Source organism: Diaporthe amygdali, assembly GCF_026229845.1.
Source record: "Diaporthe amygdali strain CAA958 chromosome Unknown NODE_3_length_2959817_cov_65_330692, whole genome shotgun sequence".
Classification (NCBI taxonomy): domain Eukaryota; kingdom Fungi; phylum Ascomycota; class Sordariomycetes; order Diaporthales; family Diaporthaceae; genus Diaporthe; species Diaporthe amygdali.
In genome coordinates this window covers 1,319,131-1,341,779 of record NW_026517023.1, presented here as the reverse complement: position 1 = coordinate 1,341,779, position 22,649 = coordinate 1,319,131, and the positions used below count along the sequence as shown (strand labels likewise).

At 54.6% G+C, this 22,649-nt stretch overlaps 5 protein-coding genes across 5 annotated transcripts; 4 read left to right on the top strand and 1 right to left on the bottom strand.

Moving 5' to 3' along the window:
- Nucleotides 1-5,776: 5,776 nt before the first annotated feature.
- J7T55_002797 (eukaryotic aspartyl protease) lies at nt 5,777-7,473 on the top strand (the record flags this gene model as incomplete). Its single annotated transcript, XM_053137908.1, has 4 exons — nt 5,777-6,296; nt 6,350-6,736; nt 6,796-6,894; nt 6,959-7,473. 4 exons carry the CDS (start codon nt 5,777-5,779, stop codon nt 7,471-7,473), a joined length of 1,521 nt encoding a protein of 506 aa, XP_052998666.1.
- Nucleotides 7,474-8,239: 766 nt separating this feature from the next.
- Nucleotides 8,240-11,944, top strand: J7T55_002796 (uncharacterized protein; the record flags this gene model as incomplete). The annotated part of the gene is made up of 2 exons (XM_053137907.1): nt 8,240-11,247; nt 11,305-11,944. The coding sequence occupies 2 exons, from the start codon at nt 8,240-8,242 to the stop codon at nt 11,942-11,944; spliced, it is 3,648 nt and encodes a 1,215-aa protein (XP_052998665.1).
- A 1,196-nt stretch (nt 11,945-13,140) lies between these two features.
- Nucleotides 13,141-18,588, top strand: J7T55_002795 (uncharacterized protein; the record flags this gene model as incomplete). The annotated part of the gene is made up of 10 exons (XM_053137906.1): nt 13,141-13,312; nt 13,371-13,850; nt 14,515-14,549; nt 14,606-14,699; nt 14,753-15,066; nt 15,201-15,357; nt 15,633-15,689; nt 16,104-17,871; nt 17,929-18,286; nt 18,355-18,588. The coding sequence occupies 10 exons, from the start codon at nt 13,141-13,143 to the stop codon at nt 18,586-18,588; spliced, it is 3,669 nt and encodes a 1,222-aa protein (XP_052998664.1).
- A 1,462-nt stretch (nt 18,589-20,050) lies between these two features.
- On the bottom strand, nt 20,051-20,499 carry J7T55_002794 (uncharacterized protein; the record flags this gene model as incomplete). Its single annotated transcript, XM_053137905.1, has 2 exons — nt 20,051-20,152; nt 20,233-20,499. 2 exons carry the CDS (start codon nt 20,497-20,499, stop codon nt 20,051-20,053), a joined length of 369 nt encoding a protein of 122 aa, XP_052998663.1.
- A 527-nt stretch (nt 20,500-21,026) lies between these two features.
- J7T55_002793 (phospho-2-dehydro-3-deoxyheptonate aldolase) lies at nt 21,027-22,517 on the top strand (the record flags this gene model as incomplete). Its single annotated transcript, XM_053137904.1, has 1 exon — nt 21,027-22,517. The coding sequence occupies one exon, from the start codon at nt 21,027-21,029 to the stop codon at nt 22,515-22,517; it is 1,491 nt and encodes a 496-aa protein (XP_052998662.1).
- Nucleotides 22,518-22,649: the final 132 nt, after the last annotated feature.

The window sequence follows — 22,649 nt, the reverse complement described above, 5'->3', positions numbered from 1 at the left end:
TTCCGAAGAGCCTAAAACAACCTTTCCTGTCTACACAGTAGCGGCGAGCGGTCATGGCCCAACGACAGTTGCGTCATCTCTCACTAAGGGTCGTCCCTCTCCATGGACAGCCGAACCGAAGGGCAGGGTGAACCAAGGCATAAGCGAAGCTGAAGGGTCCGGAAACTGGTCTGAAAAGGCCCTTAACTGAAATAAAGTTTTTGGATTCCCGAATGTGGACATGGGACCCGCCAGCCACCCCTGTTAGTTACGCCGAATTGATCGCTCTCAGCCGCGTCCGCGTCACTTTTTTACAGAGCACCACAGTACTTCTGTGGGTTATTATTATTAACGGACAGCCCTGAAATGCTAAGGTTTACCTTCTCCTTGTTGCCAGGGCACAGACGATGACCTCGGCCCAGGCGGCCCTTACTTTGTCTGCGCCTCTCAGGATGGAAGTGTATCAAATCTCGATGTCCAACCTCGGAACTGCATCTCATTGAACTATATCGCGGCGATAGAAGAGAAGTTGTGTGGAATCCTCGTACGACAATGACATGGCCCTGACACTTGATGCCAGACGGCACCTGACGAGCACCTCGCTACATTGATGGCGCGGAACTGGTAGAGCCACGAAGCTTGCCTAGGAACAGAGCACACAGCTGTGCGAACCCAGGGTCCTGAGGTACGTACATGCAGGCGATATGTGAGATGTCAGGATTGTCTCCCGTGCGCCGCAATAGGGGTCCTGCATGGGAGGAGGGGGGGGGCCAGTCGTTGAGGGGCGCGCAGGTGGCAGGTAGGCCCAGACCCCCAGGGCCTCTTCCGGGCTTGTGAGAACGAGGGACGATCGTCGGTTACACTGACCTGACAACCGCAAGCCATCCAACAGGACTGCAGCATGGCGCTCTGTTGGGTCGGGTCCTGACGGGGGCATCTCGTGACGACCACAACATTTATCTCCTGCACTGCGTTCATTCGCTCATCAGCCCACTCCACAACCATCCAGCACACGCATAACGAGAAACTCGTCACCTTCTCGTCAGCAAACTGTATCCCATCCCAGGCGCGCCCGCTTGTGCGACCACAAGATTCGCCGTTGTCACTGAAGGTGCCTCTGGCGCTGCAGCCGGTTGCAGCTTCTGTGCGACGGGCTAATGCTCAATTGCATCAAAACAATAAGTGCGCAGGCCGCAACAGGGCCCAAAACCTGCAGATCGGCGATCATTGCCAAGCCAGGCTGCAGTCTCACGTACCCTACAGTGGGCTGGCCGCCGGACAGGGACGGCCCAGCAAGAGGGTTTGCCATACCGCTATTAGGTTCTCGGCCCCTTGCCTGCTCCCTCTGCCCAGCCCTTCAGGCGCTTTTTTCTGCATCGGAGATCTGCAGAATGCCATCCCGCGGCAACATGCCGTACCCCTGGCTGTTCCCGGGTGGTGGCAGCTACGTCATGGCTGACATAAGGTGCGTTCGTGCTGGGATGCACCATGTCCTGACACCATGTGCTTCGACCGTCGCGGGTTGTGTGGGTTGCAGTGCGATCTGGATGATGCGGCAGTTCGTTGTGATCGTGGCCTCCCTGCCTGCGTGGCTCGCGTGGGTCTGGCGTAGCAGTCTGTCGCGGGGTTTTGATCCTGTGGGTCGCGATGACTGCACAAGTGCGCGATGACGACATTTGATGACGGGTTTTTAAACTGTAGTCCCGACTGACAGGCACAGGAATGTTCCAGCGCTACATAGTGGCGTTTTGTCCCACACCCTACATAGTACAGTAGACGTCCCCAGCTTTGACGTGCAGGCCGAGCTGCCGAGCTGCAGAGGGGCGAGCAGCTGTACAGAGTCATACTGTGGTATTCCGAGGCTCTGGTATTGGACGTTTGGATGTGTGGATGCGGGGCCAGGATAAGAGGCCATGATGGAGCTGTCAGATCGCACAATCCATGGTAAAGCTACGCAGCCAGCCATATGCATGTGAATTCCAGGCATGCCTTCATGATGATCATTGTACTCATAGTATAGCTCATGCAGAGCTCTCTTTCACATTCCCACACCTTGCGCAACTCCACCATTGTCGCTCGACAACGTTACCGCATCGTGAGCATTCCCAAAATTCCGGGCCTGTAGGTGCGGCAGGAGGCTTGCTACTCGCACTGCCGCTGTTGCTGTTCCTGAAGGAAACCATTCTTGAGTGGCTTAGATCAGCACTGCTCAAGTGTCGGCCCGGTCGATTGATCACTCTCGCTGTCGCGGGAGTTGTTCGAGGTCGCTTCGAGGACCTCTCATCTGCTGGCTTGCGGCTCCCGTTCCCTGGCTTCTCGGAGCCACATGCATCGCAGACTGAACGGGTGAGCGGGTTCAAGAGTGTGCAAGTACCACAAGCCCAACCCCCCGTCGAGGTGGGGGCGGATGGGGCGACTGTCGCATTTGGCCTGTCAGCGCCACAGGCTTCGCAGCTGAGGCATCTCGGAGGGTTATGCAGAGTACATGTTCCACATGTCCATCCCTTTGCCTGTAAAGGTGGTACAGACGTGGCGTTGACGGGCTCAGGGGATTTTGTGTCTCCAGTGACTGGTGGTCGCGACCACACCGGCACTGGCGGCGGCGTGGGTGTACTTGGTCCACCGTCAGAAGTCGGATAGAATGTACCGCCTCCATTTCCACCGGGAAATTGTGCGCTCGGCGGAACATAGTTGTTTCCGTGCTTTTTCTTCTCGTCTTCTTGCACGAGCTCCCACAGTGCCTGGGCAATGGCAGCCTCGTTGGCAGCATCCTCTTCAGCTTGTGTTCTGAAGCCGTTTTTGGTTGCGGTTTCTGACAAGGTCTGAATCTCCCTGTCTGTGAAGTTGGTACTCCCACACCCTCGGTCTGCTCTATTTCGGCGCTCAACTGCATTCGTGATGACTTTTCGTATGTCTTGGCCTCTTTGAATCGGTGCGCCGCCCAATCGTTGGCCAGATCCTCTCTCTCTCGCAGCTTGTTGGGATCGCTGCTCGGCAGCTGCACGAGCAAGCCGCCTCGCCTCTTGCATTGGTACCCTGCTGCTTCCTCCGAGCTTGTGTCCAGTACTGAGGAAGCCTTCACCGGTGTAGCCCTTCATGACCAAGCCCTCGTGTTCGTCGCGAAGCTGGTCCCACAGAGCGTGGAATTTTCCATCATGGGGCCCGTGTACGATATGACAGAGTTCGTGAAGCATTGTGTCGGTGACTTGTTCGATGGGTAGGAACTGGGTCTTGTCGCCCGGGTAGCGAAGCCGTAAGAGGATCTTCTGGCCCCTGTTCACGTTCAACCCTGTCATCGCAACGCATTAGTGGGAGGCAGACATAGTTCTTGAGGTACTTAATTATTACCGAGCAGGTTGTGCTGATCAGGGTAGAACTCGCTAAGCTCTGACACCTTCCAACCTCTTGCCCTCATGATGGGCTTCACCAAAGAGGCGATCTTCTTGAGCGTCCGGAGGGCGTCATCCTGCCGTGGGAGGTTCCTCAGGTGTGTATAGGAAAGCACCAGTGCATCAAACTCCCCACGCTGAGCCATGACGACTTTCGTGGGACTGGGATCGCGTTCAGGGCCGAAGCTGAGATGGTGCAACGCAAACCTCGGACGGACCGGTGGCTGCGGGACTCAGAATCGGGGTGCGCAAAGACATAGAAGCAATCATGAGAGGGCAGTCAGGCATCCAAAACAAAAGAAAAGTCCAGCCATATGGCTTCTAGAACCGTGTGGAAATGATTCATAAGTCATCCATGTCGCCGCCGAGTGGCGCTGTAAAGGTAGATGTCACTGACTTCACTTTGCTGCGGGAAGTCAGCGGGAAGGACGCGCAGAGTGGGTTGTTGCCTGCCCACTTCCATCCAGTGCTTGGTGGGGGGCCACGCCTCCTTCACTCGAGGCTCCCCCACCAGCTCCACCTGCACATCCCGCATGGATAGCCACTTCAGGGTCCAACCCGCATTTCTGCACCTCCGTCTTTCCCCCAACCTTAGCTGAGAATCATTCAGCGTGATACCAATGCTCCAAACATGTGAAGGCAAATGCACATGCGGAATCCGTTCACCACCCCGCGTTCGCCCACTCTAAGGCTGGCTTTCCCTAGAAGAGACATTCTTCCAAGAGCTTCCTTCAGAATGATACTGGCTTCGTCAACGTTGGATGGATTTGCGAGGCTTCTCATTGCAACCGTCTCACACATCCGGCATGGCACTCCAAGTGCAAGCCTGAAGGTAGAGGAGCCTCACGTATACTGAGACGGTTGAGCAGCCTACATTATGAGCTCGAGGTCTATTGCAGTCAAGAATGCTACATAGTCCGCAACCTCACCAGCGGGCATGTACACCAGAGTTCATTGCATACCTGCCCCAAACGAGTGCGTATCGCCCCGGTATTTCAAAGCCAAGGGACTTCTATCATCCGAGCTGATCGTCACACTGAAACGGTGTGTGTCTGCGGCCCCACATCCACGGGTGAGGGCTCGCATCGCGAGTTGGTCTGCCAAAAGTCGAGGGGAGAATCAGCTCGTGCAGCCACAAAAGAGGGACCAGAATAGAGCAATCGGTGAAGAATTAACGAAAGATTGGTTCTACAGATACTCCATCGTGCGAGTCGGATTGCGCTGGCCGAGGGCGTGTTGGGTTCCTAGGTAGGCGCACGCTTTGATCTACGCATGAACCAAGCGATTTTCGAGCGGTTCGTGCTCTCTTTCCCTTTTCGGCCACTTACATGGAGCATCAGCGGCTCTCGAAGACTTCTCGTCGATTCTGCTGCCTCTCAGTAAAAAGCATTTATTACGACGCTTGTCAACGCTCAAATATTCCCCACAGTCTGTTCCTGTCCGATGTTGAAGACTGACACTTCAGACCATCGAAATGCCATCCCAAGCCTCGGCGGGCCATAGTATAAGCTTCTTTCAAGCTTTGTTTCATCTCGACAGGCTTGTATGCCAGGCGCATAGCGGGTTAGCAGCCAAGGGGATCATTGACCAATGATGGGCAGCATCCACAATGCCTGAACTGACCCTTCGTCTCCTCCTTTCGTCTCATCATGGACAGATTCAATGCGACTCCCATCCGTCGAGGAAGCCCTCACCATTTAACCGCCCATGCAGCACCAACTCTTTTTTTTTCTTCTCGTTCTTGCGTTCATTAATGTCTGAATCAGCCACAAGCAGGTGGAAATATGGTTGAGTTCTTCTCCCGAGCGGGAGTCCCGAGCGGGAGGCACGGCAGTGACAAACAGGATGGGAGGGTATGGGTGGTTGTCACAGGTCTCCTTGAATGATCTTCCTCGACGCCGTCTCGCGATCCCAGCCGTGAAGCAGCCCTGCCCATGCTCCCATCACCTATGCCGCTCGGTTTCTGCCCACTAGTGGTGCGAAATCACGACAGGACCTTGGCTCCAAACCTAGCATCTGCACCTCGGGATCTACCTCCTCAAACACCTCTTTGATACCAATTGTCTTGGTATCTTGCGCGTACCCTCGCAGTGACAGGAGGGCGGAGCTTCCACCCACCATCTCGAGCTGGCAAGCGCTGGATCTCGAGTCAATGGCAGGTCAGGGAGCCAGATGCGCATGATCATGGGCGTTTATACCCCCTTCGCGGCGTTCGGCCGACTAGGACGATAGACTTTTGCCTACTCCCTATCTTCTGTTTTCTCTCTCTCTCCTCCACCTCATTTCGGCTAGCAGGTGCTATCTGTCGCTCTCTTGATAATATAGACCTCCGCCTGAGTAGTGCGGTCCTTTCCTTCTTTTCTTTTTCTTGGTAGATCTGGTATCTCCTCCACTCCCAGATACCCAGCATGAAGTACGTCAACTTGGCTGCCGTTGCGGCGGGTCTGGCGACCGCCGCGCCGGCCAAGGGCCCTTCCGCCTTCGAGGGCCTCGTTTCGAAAACAGCTGAAGAAGTCTCCGAGTTCGAGGTCCAAGTCCTTGGCGGTATGACCCTCCGAGCGCCGCAGGTGTACAACACAAACTTCATACAAACGAAGCGCGGGCCCAGGGCCTATGTCCAATCGCTCAGGAAGTACTCCGCCTTTGGGGCCACCATACCTCCAAACCTACTCCAGATCATTGACGAGATCTTGGGAGAGCTTGGCCTAGGTGATATACTGGGAGGCGGCACTGGTAGTGGCACAGGAACCGGCACTGGTGCTGGCAAAGGCAATGGAGGTAATAGTGGGAACGGATCCTCGGGTCGGCAGGGAGGTAACGGTACTCAAAGTGGCGGTGGCAAAGGGGGAGGTACCGGCTCAGGCAGCGGTAGAGGCAGTGGCGGCGGTAATGCCACGGCTCCGAGCAACGGCACTGCAAAGGGTCAAGGTGCGTTCATGTGGAGTACGATGATGCATAATGACTTTCTAACACGAAAGCAGGCGAGGTTGCAGCCGTTCCTCAGATGTTCGACAGCGAGTACCTGGCGGCCGTACAAATCGGAACTCCGCCTCAGGACGTGACACTCGACTTTGATACCGGCTCCTCAGACCTGTGGGTGTTCAGCAGTGACACTCCGGCATCACAAGTGTCCGGGCAGAAGATATATACCCCTGGTCAGAGCTCGACGTCCAAGCAACTTGATGGCGCGAGCTGGCAGATCACCTATGGAGATGGAAGCGGCGCATCTGGGATCGTGTACACCGATGTTGTAACTGTAGGGGGCGTCAGTGTTCCGAACCAGGCTGTCGAGGCTGCGACGACAGTAGCCGGCAGCTTCAGCCAGGATGCTGCCTCGTCAGGATTGCTTGGACTTGCTATGGACTCGAGTGAGTAACGCTACTCAGTGTTCCTTTACCCAAAACAAATCCCACTGACACAACCTCAGTCAATACTGTCCAGCCTCGTGCTCAGAAGACCTTCTTCTCGAACGCGATGGCCAACCTCGCTATGCCCCTCTTTACGGCGAACTTAAAGCAGGGAGAACGTAAGGACATCACAGCCGCAGATGCAATGGGAGAAACGTGTGTTTTACTGACACAGGCTCGCAGCGGGTAACTACAACTTCGGCTTTGTCGATCAAACCGAGTTCACAGGCAACATCAACTTCGTGCCTGTCAACGCCTCCCAGGGTTTCTGGGCCTTCAACTCCGAGGGCTTCACCGTGGGCAACGGGCAGGCGCAGGATTTCCCGCACCAGGCCATCGCGGACACGGGCACGACTCTGATGCTGGTGGCAGACGAGATGGTGGAAGCGTACTACGCCCAGGTGCCGTCGGCGCAGAACAACGCCCAGATCGGCGGCTTCGTGTTCGATTGCAACGAGACCCTGCCGTCGCTCACGGCCAACATTGGCGGCTTCCAGGTTGCTATCCCTGGCAGCATCATCCGCTTTGCGCCCGCGGACACGGACTCGTTCGACACGGCGACTGCGTGCTTTGGGGGCGTCCAGAGCAACACTGGCCTCCCGTTTGCGATTTACGGGGACATCTTCCTGAAGGCCGCCTTCACGGTGTTTGACGGCGGGAACATGCGGATCGGGTTCGCTGCCAAGTCGGGCCAATGATAGAAGCCGAGGCGAGCTGATATTCCTGGGCCATGATTATTCCGGCCTCTCTAGAGAAACGCACTACGTAATAGGTGGGTTCTGTGCATATTGTGACACAGTGGCATTAGACTTCCTCTGCTCTGGGAGCATTGTATGTGTGTGTGTGTCAATCGGTCGTGTTTGCAACAGGCCAGCTAGGCATCATGTTGATAGTATTTATTTAGTCTGAATTCCTATTTCGTTGTCATGCTTTGTTCTGTGTCCCTATGGTCATGGATTGAACTACGCAGTCGGACTTTCGAATAACTTTTGAATTGCAATTGGTCGCATGCATTTTGAAGAATAAACACCTGTTTTAGGAGTCATTATAATAGACTGACGGTGTTTTATGTGATCCAGAAGGGTGGATTTTGGTGGTATCGAAGAGAGTGGGTAGGAATGTGATGCTGGCATTGCCCGCCATTGTTGCCTGGCCAACCCGGGCCCACCAGCCACCTCGCACATTACCCCACAAGCTCCAAGCTCCATTGTCAACATCAAAGCACCACTGCCAGGGTTCAAGGTTGCCTGTCAACAAAGCGCGACTTCTTCCTGACAGGGCCATTTTCATTTTAGATCGCCACTTCTTCCCGCTGCGCATCGCACAGCATTGCATTGCATGTTCAGCGTGATGCGATTTCTTCCCCAGATCTTTAATTACTGCGCGTAACCAATACTAACCCAACCCAATCCAACTCCTCCCTACCGCACCAGGTCCATGATTCAACAAGCACAACCAGGCAATATGGATCCACCAGCATCTCCCCCCAAGCGGGTTACTCGATCAAGGGCTGCTCCAAAGAGCAGTGCTACCTCTGGTACAGCAGCCTCTGCGGCCAAGTCCAAGCCTGTCGCCGCCGCGTCAAAGACCACCAGAACGACCCGTACTGCTGCTGCTCCCACTGCCAAGTCTTCTCATACTGTCGCTGCCCCATCTACAAGGACATCGGTCAAGCGTAAGACGCGGGCCGACGACGATGAAGATGAGAGTGAGCCCGAGACGGCAGCCAAACGGCAACAGCCCGCTTCTAGGACTGCTACCAGAGCGACACGCGGTCCAGGCCGGCCCAAGAAGACTGTCGAACCCGAACCTACGCCGGCTCCTGCGCCGGCTCCTGCACGAGCTACGCGTGGCAGGCCGGCCAAGAAGGCTATCAAAGAGAACGTGAAAGAGGAGGAACCAACAAGAGCTACTCGCACACGGACCAAGAAGACACAAGCTGGTGAGGATGAGGCCGCGGATGACCTTGCACCAGTGGCACCTGTCAAGAAGCCCACCCGCGGTCGTCCTGCCGGTACCACTACGTCTACTAGTGCGCAAGTACCCAAGCCTGTCAAGAAGACAGTCACCTTCGCGGAGCCTGACAAAGAAAATCTTGCACCATCTGCAGCAGTCAAGCGCAAGCCCGTAGCTGCCAAGGCTGCCGAACCCACCGCTGCTGGCATGCGCGCAAAGCCAGTGCGAAAGCCCACGACTGGCCGAGCGACCAGGACAGCGGCAACAAAGAAGGGCACGAACGCGACCGAAGACAAGGCGCCGATGCCCCTCAGCCCTAAGAAGGTTACGCAGCTATCTGCAAACAGGGACATTGACACCGAGTCTGAGGATGAGCTAGCCATGGACAAAACACCGGCAAGGGCATTCCGCCGGAGTCCTGTGAAGCCTCCTGTGGCCATGAAGCCCACGGATGAGACGAAGGACGAGGCACTGTCCACAGACGAAGGCACAGAGGCATTGGCTCCCACAGAGCCTACGATCCTGCTTGGTAGCCCCGTGCGAAGACCACCACCATCACCGTTCAAGGATTCAATGAAGTCCCCTGCTAAGAGGGTAGAGGGTCTGCAGTTGGGACTCCCTGCGATCAAGGAGTCGGCGCAGTCAGCCAACTCCCCGTCCAAGGCATCCTTGTTCAAGTCACCAGCAAAGCGATGCCCGGTGCCGATCAACGCTACTGATCTCAATTCATCCAGCCGACAGGACACAATTGCTTCGTCTCCCTTCAAGCAATCTCTCTTCCAGTCCCCGGCGAAGCGACCGTTCTCACCCATGAAGTCTCTGAGATTGCCGGAGCCGGAGCCGGAGAGCATCGCGCGGTCTCCTGCTCCGACTCCCGTACTGCTTTGCACACCATTTCCAGCACCTGCAGTCGACCCAGTGCCCGCAGCCGAGGAACAAGAAGAGGTCAAAGCTGGCGCAGAGGCCGACGCAGAGGATGCTGAGCTTTCAATTGATGAAGATGCGACTGATGATGAAGATGCGCCTTCTTCTTCAGCTGCCGAATTCAACGGTCGAATGTCCACAGTTCTACCTCGTGCAGCGGATCCCACATTGACGCTTGAAACCTCTCTCACAAATGAGTCAATCAACGAAGACAACGAGGATGACCGGGAAACGGTTGTCCTCGAGCGGGAGCAGGAAGAAGAGCAGAAGGGCGTTATCGAGAGCCACAGTGAAATCATGGTCTTGGATGAGGCTGTACTCGAGGGTGAGAGTGTTGCCCACGACAGCATCAGCACTACACCACCAAACTCGCCTCCCAAACAGGCACTGAGCATGTTTGGACTTCAACAGAGGGACACCGTCTCTTTCGATATGAGCTTCACAGAGTCCGAAGACGAACTTACGCGCGTCATGACCCCGAAATCGGCGTCTCCCACTAAGCACATGAAGGGCAGTATCATGAGGCCCCGGACTTCTGGGTTTGGATTTACTCCTCTGGCACAACGCTTCGACTCGTGGCAAGCTGGCAGCCCTCTCAAGAATGAGCTCAAGGCCACGACGCCAAAGGGAGTCAAGTCGACACGACCAAGAGAGACTCGAGCCTCGCTTATGCAGGACGATTTCTTCGAGGACGAGATGTGTGTCCGCCCTGACACGGATGCCAACGACTCCATCAACGAAGACGATCCGCTGGCTGGTATCCCTATGATTAAGGATCCCATTGTCGAGGACATATCCGTCACAGAAGAGGATCTGGACCTTGCCGCAGAGGCGAATGAAATGTCTATGATGTCGCCGGAGCAAGTCGAGTCGATGCTCAACCTGGATGGCCACGATGACACCATGTCGGATGCCAGCCAAGAGTACGGCGATGAGAACGAGGTCCCCGCTGGATTTACCCAGGATGGCACACGGGTTCCTCCTGTCACTCCCCAGCGAACCCTTCGACGAGAAGTTCACACCGTATCCAAGATACCTCTCAAGCCTGCGGATGAGTCCACCCCACCACCACAGCCATCGTTGAAGAAACGAAGACACAGTATCTCTCGTCTTCCCGCGACGAGACCAACTCACGGTCTGACTAGGAGTGCCACCGTCATTTCCTATTCTCCCTCGCACAAGATCCACGTCGAGCCTGCCTTCGAGGAGGCCGCAGAGGAGGAGGAAACTCGGTCACGAGCTGGATCTGTGCCTCCAGTCACCCCGACTAAGTCCGAGGGCTGGTCAAACGCGGTCACTCCTGCTCGAACCCCTCGCCAAGACGTGGATCCTGCCTTGCTTCGTGGAGCAGTCGTGTTTGTCGACGTCCACACCGTGGAGGGCGCGGACGCCAGCGCTATTTTCGTTGAACTCCTCACTCAGATGGGCGCTCGGTGCGTCAAGTCTTGGAACTGGAACCCCAATGACGAGGATGCATCTTCCAAGATTGGGATCACGCATGTGGTATTCAAGGATGGCGGCAAGCGCACGATGGAGAAGGTTCGTGAGACGAATGGTGTTGTGCAGTGTGTTGGTGTGGGTTGGGTTTTAGAGTAAGCAGCTGCATGCCACTTCCAGTGTTCGCCCTTTTTGCTAACTTTTCCCTTCAGCTGCGAGCGTGAGAACGAGTGGCTCGAAGAAGCCCCTTACTACATCGATACGTCCCTCATTCCCCGTGGTGGTCACCGCCGCAGAAAGTCAATGGAGCCCAAGGCCGTAGCAAACCACAATGGCACACTGGTGCCCGACTCTGCGATACGCAAGGCGTCGTCAAGGGAGAGTCAGACTGCTCCTACTACACCCGCACCGGCGAATCGCCGCGATAGCGCTCTTTGGATGCATTCTCCTGATTTTGAGGATGACGAAGGTGATGACGGCGAGGAACACTTTGAGAACTTCTACGATGATCACGAGGACTGGTTTGACGCCGCACCGCTGACCCCGGTTCCTAAGACTCCTGCCCCTGAAGCCATCCGCCGGTTCGCCATGGAGGCCACACCAGGCGGCGCGGACACTTCAGTGAGCGAGGCTGATGACGAAGAGGACGAAGAGCTGTCGCAAGAGGAGCTCATCCAGAGGACGTGCCCGCCGAAGGCACAGCACATCTACGAGAACCTTGGCGCGGGAATCCTGGGTCGGAGCAAAGACGAGAACGTGGTCAGAAGGCTGATGGATGCGCGGCGGAAGAGCCTGGCATTCGCACCTAAAGTGTCGAGTCCGTTGGCCAAGAGCTGGAAGGATTGGAATTGAAGCGAGCGAGCGCGTTGTTGTTGAGGCATCTCGTCACGAGATGATGCTCCTGGTTTACCGAATTTGCTTCATGGTCATTGAACCTCTTGCCGGGCTTTACATATTTTGAGCATGAGAGGCCATCTGTTATTGCGGCGCTTGTGGCCGGCGTTTAGCGGGGGTGATTAGGCAAAGGAGTTCGTCTGGATTTTGGCGTTCACTTTTCTTGCGGCGTTGATAGACTCACCTGGCCGGTGATTAGACACTCAACATTGTCTTCATGAATCATGGTCGATCACTTCATGTTCCTCCCTTACTCGGCTGCTGCTGTGAGACCAAAAAGCTTATAAGAAGCTTAACGGCCAACCGTGAACGGGTTCATTCGCGCTGTAGCTGTCAGTCTGGGCTTGGCGCAAAGCGGTCCGCAACCCTATAATATGTGAGCTCCGCATTCACATGCTTCATTTTGCAGAGATAAGTGTGTGGGCTATGCCACTTTGCGTATTACAACAGCAGATATGACGGTGACGTTTGTTGGCGAGCTTGTTTGGAGTGTTAGCTTTCGGAACCGACTCAAGAGCAGCTCGGGCCTTGTGGGATTTGTGTTGGGAAGCTATCATAACTTTCTCGACTAGTCAAGATCTCCCTACCATCCCATGTCAGATCTAATTGGATTGTGTTTTTGAGATCTTCAAAACTAAACATTGAGGTTGACTCCGACGTTGGCAATGAACACTCTGTTGGAGAATTTGTAGGGCTTCCTTAGAAATGCCCGAATAACTTCTTTGCGCAACTACACTCGTTTCTTGGCCGCTTTCTTTGATCTGCTTGCGCTCTTTTCATTCATGTCTCTTGAAGTAATGAACTCAATTGCTGAATGACTAGGCCGCCTGACTAGTCAAGCTTTCTTGATTCAGAGACGGAAGAAGTCGAGATACTCATGTTCACGCGAAAGAGAGTTTTAAAAGAGAGGTCTGCATGTAAATCCACCTGCACAATATGGTTTCTCGACCCTGGACTTGCGTAGATGAGGTAATTGATATCACGTCCTTCTGACTCATTTTTTGACTGCTCATAGCGATCATCAGAGACGTTGTTGACAGTCAGGGGACGATAGGGAACGATGGTCGCACTTATAAATAATCCTGTAATCCAGTGATACCTGAATGAAGTGATTATAGCGTCCTCTATCTTCAAGAGCATCAGTGTCATCCAGAATGTTGTCCCACGCTATCGTTGCCCTAATTGTAGCAGCAGCTCCGGCGCTGGCCATTCCGCCGCCGATATTCGGTCTCCCAACCAGCGACTACGATGCGGAACTGAGTGTGGCCTATACACTCTCGGGCAACACGACGGTCTTACAGGCTGGGCAGCTCTTTGGGGGTAACAGTAAGTCTATCTGGGCAAATTCTGTTGCAGAAGTGGTCCCCGCTGACAAACTCCCCAGTAACACAAGACCAGCCAGCTCTGGCCCTGGACCCTCTGAGATATCCGTCTGTCGCCAGCTACGAGGGCCAGTACGTGATCGTCATGTGCGACCCGGACGCCACGACCCCAGACAACCCAGACCGCCGCTTCATCCTGCACTGGCTGGCGCCCAACATGACGACGGGCGCGCCCTACTCGGCGACCCGGCCGCAGACGGGCGTCGCGCTGACCAACATGACCGAGAACTTCACGCCCTACCGGTCGCCGGGCCCGGCGCTGAATTCGTCCGCGCACCGGTACATCCTGTACGCGTTCCGGCAGCCCGACACCTTCACGGTGCCGGCCGAGTTCGACACGTACGCCGGCGGCGTCAACCGCACCGGCTTCAACCTGACCAGCTTCATCGAGCTGGCTGGCCTCGGCAACCCTGCCGCCGCTGAGTACATGTACGTCAGCAGGGAGCCGGCTGTGCCTGGGGACTTTGTGGCGCTGCCTGGGGGTCAGTTCCCTGGGGGCAATGGGAATGCCATCTTTGCTGTGTAGATGGATAGGTATCTCTGGGATCGGATTGCGAAGAAACCTAGACAAGTAATATGTGGTCACGACGTCTGTTGTCTCTGTGACAGCTTCCGATGCATAGGCGATTCGCCTCTTGGCTCGACCTTCTATGCAGATTGCCTTCGTTCTGGCGACAGTCTAGTATATAGCAACATAAATTGGTGGCTATCGAATTCGAAGGGGCACTCATGCATTAACTCCGACAACGAAGCCTCAAACTCAGCCCAAATCGATTTCGTATCTAGCATTTGAAAAGACATCATTTTCTACAAGTTTTTTAATGCCGACCCGTGCTGCCCTGCTTACTGATGGGATTCTCCCAATTATTGCTCATCTCAACTCCAGCACTACCCAGCAATTCACGCCTACGAGCAAGGTGCAATCACTTGAAGACTTGTACATAAATGAGAAAGCAGTAACAAGCAAACGCTGACATCCGCAGGCCACCCATTCAAATTGGGGCTTACAAGTGTCGTCTAAGCTGTATACAAGTTCCAAGACAAACATCGATCTCTGCTCTTAGGCCCAATTCTATTTATCCGCCGTCTTCTTCACATTCAGCTTCTAAGCAGATATGTATCCAAACTGACCGAAATTTCCCGCAGATCTGGTACCGCTGCCTCAATGCGATGGACTCAAAGTGAGGCCGTTCAACTTCCACGGCCCGCAGTACATAGATTTCATCCGACACCTCAGCGAAGGCCGGCATTCACGTGTCTTCAAAATCGATATCCAGGACACTTTTACGCGCTGAAACTCGTGAGAGAGATTACACCAACCACAGCAGCCTGTGAGTAATGACAAAGCTAATACATCTGCATTCTCGGTTTACTTCTTGTGAAGACTGGCTTGGCCCGGATCCAGAAACCACGTTCGAAGTCCTCAATTACGAGGTTAAGCGTACGTTTTACAACCACACAGACCCATTCAGCAATGAGTACCGCGCCTTTGGTCGCCTGCAAGAAGCGGGTCATGAGCAGCTGGCCGTCAAGTGCTTCGGCTACTGGCTTCTGGATGAACAGCACGAACGTATCATAATGGCGCGGTTCCCACAAGTCAGACACGGCCTCAATGCGAACGCTGACCAACGGATCGTGAAGGAGAGGCGATCTCATTTCCATTCCTCAGGGGCCAGGCCCGCGCCTATCCGCGGCATCGTAAAAGCATTTGCAAGACTAAGGAGCCCATGCGGGCGAAATATATGGGACGGATCCTCCGAGACACAATTTGGCAGCAGCAGCTCCGTATCATCCACCTGGATGCGAGACATGAGCACTTGATCAACAGCTAGCTCTCGGACTTCAGCGCCGCCATCACCACACCGCATTTTGTCGCCAACCCGGAGCTGATCCCGCGCCTCTCAGTGATGGAGCTTGAGACGTCCCTGTACAGCACGAATGACTACTTGGGGCTCGAAGACCTGGCGGAACGCTGGAATTGGAAACACAGTGAGAATCCGAAAAGTCACATCCCACCTCAGTATTTCGCGGCAGGCGTAGATAGAGGCTCAAGTACAATTTGATAAGAACGCCAGGAAAGGAACGGGTCTACATATTGAAATGGATCCTCATTGATTATCAGAATAAAGGAAGATATCTTGCAACTAAATTGGTACATGAGCATCCTCCGGTCCTTGAGTAATTGGACACAACAACGCATTCATCACCTGTATCAATCAGTGACGGGGGATCGTATCACTTTCTGAGAAATGTCTCATGCTCAGCCGAAGCCAATCTCCTCCGAGAATTGAAAATGAATGATCTCGGCCGTACTGACAATTGTGAGAGTACTAGTTATTAGAAGCGGATTGCCTCGCTTTCCTGAGATCACATAGGTGCCTAGCAGCCTGAAAATTTGCAGAAGAAAATCTGTGCATAGCCTCCAGTTCGAAAGCTGAAAGATTGAAAGCTCAGGTAAGTTTAAAAACCGGCAGCATATTTTTCGTTCAGCTGGCTGCTTTTTTTACCTTCGTCTCAACTTGGAAAACATTTTGGCAATGTCCCTTTTCTGCATTCTCGGCAAATCAGACAATCAACACTAAAAACCTCGACCTCAACTTGAACCACTTGCAGCAGCACATATTGGCACCATAAGTGGCAAAGTCAAGCTTTCCAAAGATCCAGACCCATCTTGCCCACCCCTTTCTGCCAACTTCCACAAACTTTGTTGACAACTTCACTCCCCTGAATGAAAGCCACGCGAAGCTTTTGCTTTTCCCCAATCTACCACACCATCCGCCACCTACCCTCTTCTATTGCAATCAATGCCCTACTTGAAGTGTTTGCCTTCACAATAAATTCTACGACGTGCTTCTACCGCCACGTTGATTCGGTAGTTCTGTCCAAGATGACCTCACGAGGCTATCAAGGCGGTTTCCTTGCCATCCCTAGCTTCAAAGCCCAATCTTCATCGCAGACGGACATAAGCCTCACTCTTGAGAAGCTGCAGACCGACGAGCAGCGCCGCGTTCTTGACACAGTATCTCAGGTGCGAAAATGCGGCCTGGAAAGCGTACTTTCTCTCCCACAGATTGTTGTGTGCGGTGATCAGTCCGCGGGGAAGAGCTCCGTGCTGGAGGCCCTTACCGAGATTCCTTTCCCTCGCAATGACAACCTTTGCACTCGATTCGCGACTGAAATTTGTCTCCGACGCGACCCAGTTAACAGTCTCACCATTCGAGTCATTCCCGACAGCGACCGTCCCCAGAAGAAGCAGGAGCAGATCAAGAGGTACTCCGAGTCGACTACCGATTTGAAAGATTTGCCCAGAATCATGGGCAACGCCAAGAAGGTGATGGGTATCTCTGAAGGCGGCAATGCGTTCGCTAAGGATACTCTTAGCATCGAAATCTGTGGACCAGATCGGCCCCAACTTACCCTTGTTGACATTCCCGGTTTGATTCAGACATCCACAAAGGGTGTTTCCGATGCTGATGTGGCTATGGTTGCAGAGATCACAGACCACTACATAGAGCAGCCACGAACGATTTGCCTCGCTGTCATCTCGGCAACAAATGACGCTGCTAATCAGGCTATCCTCCAGAGAGTCCGGAAATTTGACCCTCACGGTGATCGCACCCTGGGAGTCATCACGAAGCCTGACCGACTCAGCGCGGGTTCTGGTTCAGAAACGAAGTTTCTCGAGCTCGCTCGAAACGAGGACGTCTTCTTCAAGCTTGGATGGCATGTTACCAAGAACAGGAAATTCGAGGAGAAGAATTTCTCTCTCGAGCAGCGTAACCAGTCTGAAAAGGACTTTTTCAAAGCATCAAGATTCAACACACTTCCAAAGGAGAATGTTGGTATCGATGCACTGCGTGTACGTCTCAGCTATCTTCTTTTCGAACACGTAAAGCACGAGTTGCCTCGTTTGCAAAAGGACCTTGAGTCTGCATTGCAGACGGCCCAAAATGAGCTCAAGACGCTTGGCACTTCCCGGTCGACTGCGGCGGAGTGCCGGACCTATTTGACGCAGCTCAACATGGAATGCTACGAGATCTGCCGTGCTGCCGTGGATGGAAACTACGAGCACCGCCACTTCACTCTCATTTCTGATGATATCGAGTCTTGCAGCTACTCGGTCACGGACACAGTCCCTGTGCGACGGCTACGCGCTTGCGTGCAAATGAACAATCGGGCTTTCGCGGAGGACTTGGAAGCAAAGGGACACAAATACGACCTTGACACCGTACGTTCCAACCATGCATCCAAGTCTTCGGGTCCACGGGCCCTCTCTGGGAAAGAGGCTTTGGGTTGGGTGGGACGGAAGCTCCAACGAGCACGAGGTACAGAGCTGATCGGTAATTTCAATCCGAAAGTGATCGGTGAGTTGTTCTGGGAGCAATCCAGTCCATGGGAAGGCATGGCCAAAGCCCATGTTGAGAGAATTAACACGGCTTGCGTTATGTTTCTCGCAAATCTGTTGGAGTCAATGACAACGCATGAGCTCAAGTCACGAATTTGGTAGGACTATTCTCACTGCAAAACAGCGGGGGTATGAACTGACCAATTTGCTTGTAGGGCTAAGATGGTTGCTGATGTCCTGAAGTCGCGTAAGGAAGCAGCCTTGCAAGAGCTTGAGAGACTCATCAAGGACAAGAAAGCTGTTCCCATCAATTACAACCACTACTACACGGACAACGTTCACAAGAAGCGCGGAGAGAGAATTGAGGCCCAGCTCAAGAAATACGTTCCCCAAAACACCTCACCCGCATCTTCCACGAGTCGGTGCAGCCTAGGAACCCATTACTACCAGTCTCAGTCCGAAACAAAGGACCAGCTGGAGCGGGCAATATCCAAGTGGAAAGACAGTGTTACCGCTGACATGGAGGAGTTCAGCTGCGAGGAGTCGCTAGATTGCCTGGATGCCATCTACAAGGTACCAAGCCATTAGCAAGCCCATTCGCACCTACCGCCATCTAGACTCTAACAATTTCAAACAAATAGGTCCAACTGAAGGTATTCGTCGCCAACGTCACGACCCAGGTCATTGAGCGTCACCTCCTCGCCGAACTTTACAATATTTTCTCACCCATGACCGTCCTCCAAATGTCCGATGCCAAGATACAGGGCATCGTTTCGGAGCCCGAGTCCACGAAGCGCCGGAGAGATCTCCTCTCTCATCAGATCAACAAGCTGGAGGAGGGGCAGGAGATCTTTCGGGGCGTCATGGACCCCTGAGGAAAGCGAAATAGCTAAATGCCGTACTTGGTAAGGTGGCTATTGATATTTGGCCTAACAAGTCGCGCAACATCGATGAAAGGAGGCCAGAAAAGGAGTCCTTGTTGGGCATTCACTCTTCTGATCTTTGGACGTCATGCCAGGAAGATTCTCTTGCGCGTGAGAGCCTTCAATTTTACTTCTTTCTCTTCTTTTCTTGTCTGGACCAGCATAAGAGGACGGTTGGCGCAATTGTCCTCAGTACGTCCTCAGTACTGGCCATGAGCAGGAGACAGGAGCGCACCAGAACTATTTTCCAGGACTGAACGGGGGGATGTCTGTTGTGGGAATGAGAGCACCGGCTGGAAGGCAAAAGAAGGATTTTTTTTAAAAGAAAAGAAAAGACAGGATTCAACAGCGAGGATGTTTCACCAATACTAATTTCGGATCGAGGGGGAGATCGAGATAGTTAATTACAAATGTATACGTGTGTATGACTTAAAGGGAGCCTGTCCAGCGGATGACAGATTTATTCACGATGCAGATGGGCATCCGAGAACGTTGCTCGATAGAGAAAGGAACAAGAGAATGAATACACTTGTCCCGTCTAAGCAAGCACAGCTTGTGTGCCATTAAAGCGCCGAATCAGTCATCGCATGAATGGCATGTCAATCTGCCCGTGGTGCATGTCATCGCTCAGGTCTTGCAACGTAGGCTGAGCGTGTTGGTATCTGGGCTGGAAGAGACTACTAGGCCATAGATCTGCTGGTGAGAGTGGAACTGAAAATGGAAGGAAAGTACTGTTCGAGCTCTTGGACGGTGACCGCTCCGGGACAAATTCAGATGAGACATCGTGCGGCGATCTCACTCACTTTTCTCAATGCCCACAATTGTATGAAGGAGGCACGAAAAGCGGGCACGGCAGTTAATTAGACGACCCCTCGGACTGCAGGAGCAAGACATACTCTCGTTGATAGGCTGGAAGGTTCGTATAGCTTAGATTCTCGGCGAACGGGGAGAGAAGATGCGGACTCTTCTGCCTGATGAGCACGAGATGTGACTTGGCCATCAAAAGCCAAGGAGTTCATCTCGAGAGCTGTGGAGGATGGGCAACAATACATGGAATATACGGAAGCTGAGGTGAGCGAAATCCAAATATATCATGGCACAGCAATATTTTGGGCCTGCACATAACCTTGGAGTTAGCATAGAGAGACTGGGCTTTGAATGATGTTCGTTTTTCCGACAAGCATACTCATTCTAGGTGTCTCGAGCGTTCTAGCCAAGCGGAGTCCAGCCTTATTGGTGTGCCCCTTGAAGCCCTTCGACGCCCTGCCAGTAGTGGTGTTCGTATCCGTAATGCAGACCTTCCCGCTGGTATAACTTTTTCCATCTTCCTGGCTTGCCTGTCCCGCGTGGTGTATCTGGCATGACCTAACGCCGTCCTGATGCGGAATCTGTGCACGCAAGTCACATGGCCCGATCATTTCACCGCAATGAACGCCCTCATCGCCTTGACTGCGTCGCCCTCGTGCTGCTTGAGCAGATCGGTAGCCTTTGGCTTCGTCAAATCTAGCTCGTCGACCTGCGCAAGAAGTCATGTCAGTTCCTGATGCTCATCCCGTTGCAGCTCCGGCCTCGCGTGAGGCTTGTGGTCAGACTTACCAGTAGGGTGACGTCGGCCGGGTCGACCTTGACCTTCTTAAGGTCCTTGTTCTCCGCCGTCTTGGACACGCTGAGCTTGTTCATGGCCTTGCTCAGGCCCTCCTGGTCCACGGAGGCGCCGGCGACATCGTCGTCCCTCGCATCGAGCTTGGACAGCGCTGCGGCTGCCTTGCGGTCCTCGGCGGACTTTGCCTTGTCCTGGACTTCCTCCTCGACTTCACCGGTGGCGCCTTCGACGAGGCCTGGCGGTTGCTTCTCCTCTGCCATGGCTGGGTGGTGAAGATGTGTTGTTGTTGGGTGTGTGAGAGTAAATGTCTTGACTGTACCTTGGTTTCGTTGCTTCAAGCATTGGACAGGATGTGGGGGTGGGGCACTTCAATGCCGGGGTTATACCCTGTTGGGTCTCGACGACCACCCTCCCCCAGTTCGCATGGCGATGCGGAGGCTGGCCATTCCATGCCGCATTTAGCCTTTTCATTCAAGACCAATTTTAGACATCAATACTCCGTGACACGCCACGAGGTTTCTAGACTGTGTCCAAAATAGGTGTCACTCCTTTGCTGTCCTCTCGAGACGAGACCTGGCAGTGTCCCAGTCTACTTCAGTCCTTCATTCTCACGAGCAACTTGACAGCCAGAAAGATTGTACGTCTCTCAATGCGCAGTGTTGCGTCACACATGCTGACTCAAATTATATAGGACTTCTCACTGAGTCACTCACTCTCTCACTTATATCCGTCCCGAGTGAGATCAACTACCTTTCATCACTCCAATTACCACCACGACATAACCATCATGGCGGCTTCCGACAGCAAAAGCACTGGCAGTGCTGCCTGGTCACCAGATTCGTGGCGCTCAAAGCCAATCAAGCAATGCCCCGAGTACTCGGACCAGAAGCCGCTGGCCAAGGCCACCGCCGAGCTGAACCGCATGCCGCCGCTGGTGACGCCCATTGAGATCCTCAAGCTCAAGGCGCACCTCGCGGACGTTGCCAGGGGGGAGGCCTTCCTGCTGCAGGGCGGCGACTGCGCCGAGCTGTTCGACTACTGCAACCAGTCGGCCATCGAGTCCAAGATCAAGCTGCTGCTGCAGATGAGCCTGGTGCTGATTTGGGGCGCCAACAAGCGCGTGGTGCGCATCGGCCGCATGGCCGGCCAGTACGCGAAGCCGCGGTCGAACCCCACCGAGATCGTCGACGGCAAGCAGGTGCCGTGCTTCCGGGGCGACATCCTGAACGGCTTCGACCTGGACGAGCGCGAGCTGGACCCGGGACGCCTCGTCAAGGCATACCACCACTCGGCCGCCACGCTCAACTACGTCCGCGCCGCCCTCGCCGCCGGCATCGCCGACCTGCACCGCCCGCTCGACTGGGAGCTGGGCCACGTGCGCGAGCCCGAGCTCAAGGCCAAGTACAGCCGCGCCGTCAACTTCCTGACCAACATGATGAGCTTCATGGAGACGGTCGGCGCGTCCGGGTCCAGCTCGAACCTCGACACCGTGGACCTGTTCACCAGTCACGAGGGTTTGGTTCTGGAGTACGAGCAGCCGCTGACGAGGTCCTTCTCGTCCGCGTCCATTCACGGCGGGCGCAAGGCCGCCGTCACAGCCAGCGCGGGCGCCAATGGCGAGCACGTCAACGGCAAGCAGCAGCAACAGAAAGAAGAAGAGCAGCAGCCAGAGAGCCAGTACTTCGACACGTCGGCACACTTCCTGTGGATCGGCGACCGCACGCGGCAGATCGACGGCGGGCACGTCGAGTTCTTCCGGGGGATAGCGAACCCGATCGGCGTGAAGGTAGGGCCGACGACGCCCGTGAGCGACCTGCTAGAGCTTCTGCGGACGCTGAACCCGGCGCGCGAGCCGGGAAAGATCACGCTGATCACGCGGTACGGGGCGTCCAAGGTGCGGTCGCTGCTGCCGGCGCACATCCGGGCGGTGGAGGACTCGGAGTACCGGCGGAGCGTGGTGTGGCAGTGCGACCCGATGCACGGCAACACGCGCAGCACGGCGGCGGGCATCAAGACGCGGCGCTTCGGCGACATCTTCAGCGAGCTGCAGGAGACGCTGCGCATCCACAAGGAGGAGGGCAGCTACCTCGGCGGCGTCCACCTCGAGCTCACGGGCGACGCCGTCACCGAGTGCATGGGCGGCAGCGTCGGCCTGGACGAGGACGACCTGTCCACCAACTACACCAGCTTCTGCGACCCGAGGCTGAACGAGAAGCAGGCCTTGGAGCTGGCCTTCTTGATTGCGGATCACTACCGGAATGAGAGACAGGTTGTCTGAGTGGTGTCTTTCTTCTGCTGCTGTTTGGTTTTGGGACTCTTTTATATGCACGATGGGCACTTGATGCAAAGTGGACACGCATGGCGCTTGGGTTGGCATTTGGCATTTGGCATTGCGGAAAATTACGCTTGG